The following is a 9,296-nucleotide window of genomic DNA, read 5'->3' on the forward strand; positions in this document are numbered from 1 at the left end:
ACAAGAAAATCGTAGCTTAGAGAATCCGATGCCAGCAGAGGCATGCCCCCTGTCCCTGTGCGTGCACAGCATCATCTCTCCGCACCTCGCCGTTTGTGTTGCTTTTCTGTTGGGCTCCCACTCGGGAGGTAGAGGATATATGGACAGGGCCCCATATATATCTGATGATCTGAAAAGGGAATCGGTTGCTTTCTCCCCGCTCACGCATCTCTCAGCTGCTTCCCGGGAGGAGGAAATTGTCCGTGCCATCGATCGAGGAGCATGGGATACCGATGCACGTCCCTATCCAAAACAGCTACCCCAGCTTGCGTGCTTGCTGCCGGAACAGAGACACCTCTATACCTTGCCTCACATATTCCCGCCGGCCATCTCATTTCAATGTTGCCTACCCATAAACGGATGAATTGATAGTTAAGTTGGATGGATCGATGGGAGGGCGAAGTGGATACGTACATAATCCTATCACGTACCCATACATGTGTCCACTCCAAATTAAATCCGGCCGGCCGAGCTGTCTGTTAACATATCTTCGTCAACTTAAAATAAATTCAGTACTGCTCTGGTTGTTTCTATTGGTTTTGCTACTGAGAAGTTAATTGATATTTAGTTAGAGATCAGTTGACATGTTCAACCGTCAGATCTTAATCTAACGATATCATGTGAGCGAGGAGACAGCGATGATGGCTCTCGGATTTTAATCTAACGGATCTGATTATTCAACTTAGATAGTAGCTTTTGCTTAAAAATTAGGCAAATATCACTTTATTCAACCTCGAAACTCTAGCTATCTACAAACAGTAATCTAAGACTATCAAACAGCGTGCACACATAACCAATCGCTCACGTCAATTTCACATTTCCTTGGAGCCTATCATCGGAAATACAAATATATATATATACACAAATATATATATATATATATATATATATATATATATATATATATTATAAATTGGAGTTGGTGGTGATTGCCGCGGGCACCGTACGTCAACTTCATTAAATTTACATGAGTATGCCACCGCGCCCCCTCCTATACGTCCCGATGCAAACCCCCATCCCTTCGTGTAAAAAAACCTCTCTCTTGTCTTCCTGACCAGCGCACGCCGCCTCCTCCGACCGCTGCTTCTCCTCCCTCCGCCGCAAGCCTCGCATCTCGTTCTGCACGCCGCAGCCGCCCTCCTCCTCTGCGAGCGCCGTCTCCCCCGACAAAGATCTATGGACGGCCCGTTGCCGCCGCGCTCCTCCCCTGCGCACGCCGTCATGGAGACTGGATCCGCCGCCGCCGCCATGGATAATAAACGGTCTGAGAGAGAGTCGATGAGCCAGTCCATTGGGAAATATGAGGTGGACGAGCCGTGGAGATGAGAGAGAGAGGCGACGAGGCAACGTGTCTTTGAAGTCGCTCACGCACGCGAAAGTCAACCATGGCCGCCGAGGCAACAACAGCAAAAGAGGCACCGCATGAAGCGGTGGCGGCCCTCGCGAGCTCGCTGCAGCCGCACATGGCCTTGGCCTTCTTTGCATTAGCTGCGTGCACCGTGGCGAGATCGGCAGAATCGGAGCGTCGCCCCTCTTCCATGACCATGCCCCATTCCCTCTTTCCCGACCACGGCGTGCCCCAATTGCCCTGTCTCTAGAGGCGAAGCACCGCAACTAACGAGGCGCAGTCCGGCGAGATCCAGGCAGAGACAAGGAGATGTGGGGTCAGTGAGGACAGAACGATCCACTGCCTTGTGCTTCAACTCTCGTGAGCTCCTCATTCAGATTCATTCCTTGATTCAACAAATCAATGAACTCAGCCTCTATTAGGACATAGGGCGATGGAGATTTTTTTTCCTTTTTTCTGAAATTCTGTTTTGGTTGTTTGTTCTTTCCAGATATTTGTTCTTGCATTTTTCTATGACAGATCTTGTTACTTTCCGTTCATGGTTCAGATCTTTCTTCCAAATCTTCATGCTTCTGATCTTGCTTCATTTAGTTTTTGCAATTAGTTCATGGTTAGGGAAGACAAAGAGGAAAGTGAGATTACAATTAGAATATAATAAAACCATAAGAGGAGTAATAGCAAGAAGAGATTTGGCCAATCTGAGTAGCCCAACCTGATTCGATTTCTCAATCAATAAGTATCTTTTGCATCTGTTGTATGATACCACACCTTGTGTATTTATATACATGTACTCACATCCTTCAAATTTTTAGTATGTTAGATTTATATGCTTTAGGCCGGAAAGATTAGAATCCTTAGATAGTATATGCAAGTGACGACCATTTTGTGTTTGTGCCGTGGCTGGCCACGGTCATTTCGGTATAAATATATTTTCAACCTGGACTACTAGAGTCGAGTCGTCAGTTTGCACCAACTGCTACTAACGAACTAATTGCGTACGTACGTGGGGATTAGACCATGTCGCCATGCTAAACTCCAAAAATGATGCTTCGGTTCCTCCTGAGTTTTCAACTCCGTGACGGTTGGCTTCACAAGTACGGAGTACCATGTATATACACATGCACGATTGATTCAACCATTCCAACAACTACTCTGACGTAGACTGATTAAAATGCTTATATTATTTAGCGTGCAAAAACATATACTCCCTCCATCCAACAAAAGATATCTCAAGTTTGTCAAAATTTGGATGTATCTAGACATGACTTAGTGTATAGATGCATTCAAATTTAGTAAAAGTTGAGACATTTTTTGTTGGAAGAAGGGAGTATATAGGCATAGGAAGTTCAAAAATTCAGATTACAAATTTTATCTGTTAATGATCTGAGTAGAGATGTTTGCAGGTTGAATGGAATATATATTATCTGCACATGATCGAATTAAGAAGAGGTGACGCTATAACTTCCACTTGTTCAGTGTCCATGTCTACATTCATAGTTCTAGCTAGTTTATTTATTCCGTCGGTCGGTCGGTCGGTGAACGCGAAGATGCATGGACAATTGGACAGTGCGGTTGCTCCAAAATTTCCTGACGATGATGTCCTGACTTAACCTGTTCCTTTCTTCCCATTGTAGCAAGAAAGAAACAAGGTGAAATATCCGGTTAGGTAAGGACATATTCCACCATGCACTATTGGGACTGCTAGTTTGTTTTGCTTTTTAGGGATTTAGGCGTGTTCATCTCACAAATATGTCGACTTATGTACAGTATATGTTTTCACTCTTTCTCTGAATAAAAAGACAGAAGTTCTGCCGTTTCCCTGGAAAAAAAGGAGATATTCCACCCGTGGGGGGCATCTCTGTTTTTGGTTACCTTTCCTCTTGTGTGCAGGTAAACATGTCTTTCGTTGGTAAGAGTTGAAGCTTCTGGCAGACGTTTAATTAGACAACAGTTTTGACCTATATAAGAATACTGCTTGTTCAAAAAAAAGAATACTACTACTTGTTCCATTGCAAAATTGCACGTGTATTTTGTAGCTAAAGTATAATAAATATTATTATGGTTGAAGCTAAGAGTTGATTAGCAGATAAATTATTGTGAAACTAGGTGCCAATCTGTCAATGCTGTTGAAAATAGACTGTCTAGAGCTCTTCATCGCGACTTTGGTTTCTCTCCCCTTCAACGACGCATTTCCTGCGAAAGATAGTGCGGTGCTTTCTAAAACCTCTACAATGCCCTTTTTGGGAGCTTGTCGTGTACTTCTTGCCCCCTACCTGTGCACATGTCTTAAGCTCGATGGAGGGGGCAAGGAAGACTTGATATGACGAAGGTTTTTTTCGGGGATGTTCGGTTTGATGCGTTTAGTGGTGCTCATGTCTGTGCATGGTTTCCGTCCCGGTGGGGCTTGGTGCCCCTTCATACCTGATTTTCGCCTCTCTTTTTTAATTAACTAGGCAACTCTTTTTTTTTGGAAATGCAGAAACCCTTATCTCATTCGAAGAGTAATTAAAAAATGGATACGCTAGAACAAACGATTTTTTTGGAGGGTTTTATTCTGTTTCAAGCATATGTATCTAGACTATGTCATGCACATTACCATTACCTTGACAATCATGCCTAGTCTGTTCAACATTCAATGCTCCAAGCAAGGCCCTTTCATATAAAAAAAAAATAACTTTCCAAGCCGGGTCTGAATGATAGTATTTCTATGGCCATGGCTATCAAAATTATCACGACTATCTTAAGCTTTCCTTCGGAATAACATGTCAGGCTGAGGCGAAATTTGCAATGCGTCGGGCATACATTTTCAGGTACCATGAAAAAGAAATCATGGCCCAGAAAGAATCATGAGGAAACAAATCGAAATCATGTGAGAACAATTGTTTTTTTACTCTTAATAATTGTACTGGCACATTAATATCTCGATATCTTTTTAGATAAACTGCATGCTATGTGGGGTCCAGTATTCATGTCCAGTATGCAGACGCAGACAATATTAAATATTTATTCGGATTAATTTGTCAAGACCGCGGACAATATTAAATATTTATTCAGATTAATTTGTCAAGACCGGTCGACTGATTTTGGACCACATGACGACAAGCCTAGTTGGTAATGAACGACAGTAGGTGGTTTCCGCAATCGTGGCAACAACGGGGTATGACCATATAATTAAGCGACAGAATTATCCAAAATTTCGGTTAGTAATGGCAACCGAAAGCATCATGATAGATACACGTGCGTAAAGATAAGATTGTGTGGCAATAACTCCTCGAAAGACTTCCAAAGAAACCGATTAAATTTTGTTTAATCGGAGTCCGAATGCATGGATTTCGGATAATGTGACAAAACAAGCGAGTCGGTCATAAAAGGTGGTATGAGGTTTCCTAGTTCCATCGGTGGCATAGTACGATCGCCATAAGCTATATGATTTCTTGGGAGATCAGTTAGCAAAGGTCGAAAACGTCATGGCAGATACAAATTCGCGCAAAGATATGATTGGTAATGGGTCAGCAAAATTCCAAAGGAACAATTTTAGACAATATTGATTTTTAAAAAAAAGAAATTTGCTGAAAACAGCTTAAGCAGGAGACCGACCATATGTCTGGTAACACAGCAATGCAAACTGGATGCAAAGTCAAATACAGAGGTGTGATACAATCCACATGTACCAGAAACGAGGATGTGGATGTTGTACACACATGCAGGTTGTCAGACAAGACGGAGTCTCTAGTCTTGACGTAGTTGTTGAACGCGACCGGTTCGGTCAATTCAACTATGCAAAAGAAACCGGGTTAGTTGTGGAGTACCATATCCGTTCAGATACAGAATACCCAAACATGTTCCGTGACAGGACATGAGAGTACGTGTCAGCTCAAACATAACCCTGGGCTATTACCCTGATGAGCCTGACCCATTGGACAGTGGTAGAACTATAACTACAATGATGATGATTGCTCTTGGCCTAGGACTTCCCATCCATCATCCATTCAGCAGAGCAACAGTCTCTTCTGCCTAGCAGAGTCACTTGAAATGGCCATGCTTGCAGCAGTCAAGCTATAGCGATTGCAGAGAACCGGTGAGAAGCTCACAACAGTGACTGATGACTGCACATATATAAATCAATTACTCCTATAAGTTAAGAACGTGGCGGTCCTGATGAGGGGAGCGGAGCAGGCAGCAAGTCAGCATCAGCAATTGCAGGAAGCGAGCAACTAACTGCGAAGAAGCAAACGTGTGTGACATATGCTGTTTGCATCGCAACAGCAGTTTCGTTGGCTTGCTGGAAAGCAGCAGCAACAGTCCAACGGAATCACCGAGCCCACGTAACGTACCACGCCTAGAGGTAGTAGCTAGAGAGGAAAATGACCTGTCTTGTTGATGAATGCAACAAGAAGAGAACGCTTGCTTGGCACCGGCCGGTGAGAGGGGTACTGAGGCCGGCCCGTTCCTTGCGCACCCGGCTTAGTAAACTGAGTGTGTCTTTGTTGTGCGTCTTTGTTTTCTCTCGATCCACGAACGCCGGCTGCTCTTGCCTCTTGGACTCTTGGGTGATATTGGGGCGAGGCGTCACGGACAATGGACAGAGACACGCCCACCCGTACGGCACTGCGGCGCAAAGCAAAGGCGAAGCAAATAGCTGGACAGTATATGCAGGCTGCTAGCTGGTGAGAGACACACGGATCATACGTACGTACGTTCCTTGGCTGCGGCGGCATTGCAAGCTGAGACAGATATGCATGATGTTGCTCCAAGGCTAATTAAGGAAATAAACTTAAGAACCGGTTCATTGTCTAATTATTAACCCAGCTGGACGGAACGAAGAAACAAATAAACACAGGCAGCCGATTATGTTGCCATGGCAGAATTAACATCCGGACGAACGAAAGACATGCATATAGTCTGCAGCTAGCAAAACTGAGTTCCCGGAGCCAAAGAACCTAAGCGAATCGCTCGCTCGCTCGCCATTAATCTAATTAACCTCTCTGCCGCTGCCGCTGCTGCTGCTGCTTAACTCTAAATATTTATATATGAACTAGATTGAGAGCCTTGGCCGGATCGGTTGGGACGATGAAGTTGATCTTTGGCCGGCCTCGGCCTTCTCCTAACTTAGACGTCCCCGACGCCGAGGAAGTCGAAGAAGGGAAGCTTGGGCTTGTTGGCCTCCTCCTGCTTGGAGGGCTCCTGATCCACGCGCGGGCGCGGCAGCAGCTTCTTGGGCGGCGGGGCGACGAAGGCGGAGCGCCCGCTTGGCTTGAACGCCTGCAGCGGCTGCGGCTGCGGAGGAGGAGGAGGCGCCATGACGTCCAAGCCTGCAGAAGGAGAAGAAGAAAGACCATGTCCATGTCAGTGGCTGGCCCGGCCCCATCTCCATGTGACGGACGAGGAAACAAAACAACAGCTAACAGCCTTGGGGACTTGCGCCCCCAACCAACAAACCAAACATGCAGCCAGGCAGCGTATGCGGACAGAGATAGTAGCACAGTACCTTTGCGGTGGCTGCCGCCGTAGAGGGTGAAGTCGGTGGTGCAGGTGGACGCCGAGGAGGAGGACTCGCCGCTGCTGTAGGCGGCGCCGCCCAAGGGGTGTCCGCCATGGGCGCTGTAGAGCGGGGCGGAAAAGCTGTGGGGGTGGGGGTGGTAGAGCGGCGGCGGAGCGGCCGAGACGGGCGGCGGCGGGGGCTGGTGGCGGCGGGCGGAGGAGGAGGCGGAGGAAGTACTACTGGAGGAGGAAGAGGACTTGCTGGAGGACTTGTTGCGGCGGCGGCGGACGGGGTTGCCGGACTGCTGGCGCTCCCTGCGGGCGTTGAGGACGTGCCAGTGGTTCTTGACGGCGTTGTCGGTGCGGCCCGGGAAGTGGCGAGCCAGGTACGCCCACCGGTTGCCGCAGGCGCGGTGCATCGCCATCAGCCGGTCCTCCTCCTCCGCCGTGAACCCGCGACGCTCGATCCGCGGGTCCAGCTGGTTGAACCAGCGAAGACGGCAGCTCTTCCCTGCACCCCATACATACGGAGATCCATTACATCAGACTCACTCGTCCATCAAAAAACAATATCGATCTGAAAATATCTTTAGTCTACAGATTTTTTTTTAAAAAAAATCGATCCAGCAAAAATAATAATAATCGATCTACAGGAAAATTAAACGGAAGAGATGCAGTAAAAACAAAGAGGGCGCAAACGCAACTACACGAGCCCAGTTCCGATCTTATTTCTTCTACCATGACCAAGCATTGAATGTACAAACTAGTGTAGTAGTAAAATGAATCAAACACGAAACAACTCTTCTCGGCATTGCAACACCAACAGGAGCAACAACATACACATATCAACGCAACAAGCAAGGAGAAGGAGTTATTCCTGTATACCTGAGCGGCTTTCGATCTGTTCGGCCATGAGGTTCCAGTTCTGGGGGCCGAACTCGCGGACGAGCTCCCTCAGCTTGGCGTCCTCGTGGGGCCTCCAGTGGCCCCTCACGATGCCCGACGACCTCCCCTGCCCCTGCCCCTGCCCCTGCTGCGGCTGCTGCTCCTCTTCCTCCTGAACCGGCGCCGGAGGCGGAGGAAGGGCGCCGTTCATCGCCTCACGAGCCGCCATTTCCTTTCAACTCTCGCTCGGTTTTCGGTCTCTCCCCCGCCCCCAAACACACACACACACACACACACACACACACACACACACACACGAGACACACGACGCGACTGGCAGGGATGAGGAGGACTGGTGAACAGGAGAGCGGCTCCTTAAAAAGGAGAGGGGAGCAGGGTCAGGGCGAGTGCTAGTAGTAGTAACGGACGAAGAGAGGAGAAGGATAGGGACGTCTTTCTTTGGTGTTGCTGCGGCTGCCTGCTCTCTAATACACCAGGACCGGCCTCCCTCCGCTCCTCTTGTTCTCCCTTGCTCCAACGTCCCTCCACAGAAACAAAACAAGGAACGAATTAATTGCTTCCTCACTCACTTGGTTTTTTTCTCTCTCTCTCTCTCTGCAGAGCTGTTTTCGGCTAGGCTTTTTTGTTTTCTTGCTTTGGGGTTTTGATAACTCCTACTGCTCCACTGCTTGGTTTTGTTTCGTTTGGGGGCTCCCCTTACTTTGAGACTGATGGCAAAAGGAGGGGGTGGTGTTCTTGTTCTTGGGTCCTCCTCTCCCTGCCTGCAGTCTCTGTGGCCTGTGGGCAAGAGAGAGAAGGGGACTGTTTTATGATTCTTTTTTTGGGTTTTCAAGGCCACTCGTGTGGGTTTGGGGAGTCCAATCCCAACCACTACCAGGGGTAGAACCCTGTCCCTCGCCACCTTGACAGCCCCACCAGAAACCCCCCATGCGCACCCCAAGTATTGCACCCACCGTTTCCACATTATCCTCTCCGGTCCTCATCCTTCCAATGAAAAATCTACGGTTTTTACTACTCGAGGTATTCTGGGGCAAGCATTAACATCCTGTGGCAACAACTGTTATCTCGGCTATTATTTTTTAGCAGCATGCGAAGATTGCAATTTTGAGTAGTAACTGTACTGGGCAGCATATTACGATCTTACCATGCATAAACAAGCCCAATTGGTGATGAAAGGCGGTAGGAGATTTCAGTGATCAGAACCGATACACAACCGATAGAGGTGGGGCCAGGATTTGTTTTAGACTGGGGGCAAAGAGAGTATTTGAGGTTGAAGGTAGCAAAATGAGTACATGCAGTGCATTTTTCCCCTTCATACCACCAAGTTTATGTTTGAAACGGTAAGTAACAAGCAACATCTCATTACCAAATAATTCCCTATGGACACACTGACCAGTCGTTAGGGCCATTCTTTTTTAATTATTGAGGGAATCCATTATTGATGAAATGTTCAACAGCAGATTGTACCATCTATAAACGTGCCTTCGCCTAACTATGTCAAAAAACAAATAAATAGCAAGCT

At 47.2% G+C, this 9,296-nt stretch overlaps 1 protein-coding gene across 1 annotated transcript; it reads right to left on the minus strand.

Moving 5' to 3' along the window:
• Positions 1-6,156: 6,156 nt before the first annotated feature.
• On the minus strand, positions 6,157-8,537 carry LOC100830305 (transcription factor CSA). The gene is made up of 3 exons (XM_014898858.2): positions 7,754-8,537; positions 6,876-7,379; positions 6,157-6,699 (listed from the first exon to the last, which is right to left on the minus strand). The coding sequence occupies exons 1-3, from the start codon at positions 7,980-7,982 to the stop codon at positions 6,497-6,499; spliced, it is 936 nt and encodes a 311-aa protein (XP_014754344.1). The 5' UTR covers positions 7,983-8,537; the 3' UTR covers positions 6,157-6,496.
• Between the last annotated feature and the right edge of the window lie 759 nt (positions 8,538-9,296).

The sequence above is a fragment of the Brachypodium distachyon genome, chromosome 2 (assembly GCF_000005505.3).
Source record: "Brachypodium distachyon strain Bd21 chromosome 2, Brachypodium_distachyon_v3.0, whole genome shotgun sequence".
NCBI lineage: Eukaryota > Viridiplantae > Streptophyta > Magnoliopsida > Poales > Poaceae > Brachypodium > Brachypodium distachyon.

What these genes read in the sequence shown, in the direction of transcription:
- LOC100830305 (XM_014898858.2), bottom strand. Translation starts at nt 7,982, where the DNA reads ATGGCGGCTCGTGAGGCGATGAACGGCGCCCTTCCTCCGCCTCCGGCG. An exon ending in ACAGATCGAAAGCCGCTCAG is followed by an intron (nt 7,380 to 7,753) that starts GTATACAGGAAT and finishes TATGGGGTGCAG; the next exon opens with GGAAGAGCTGCCGTCTTCGC. An exon ending in CGGCGGCAGCCACCGCAAAG is followed by an intron (nt 6,700 to 6,875) that starts GTACTGTGCTAC and finishes CTCCTTCTGCAG; the next exon opens with GCTTGGACGTCATGGCGCCT.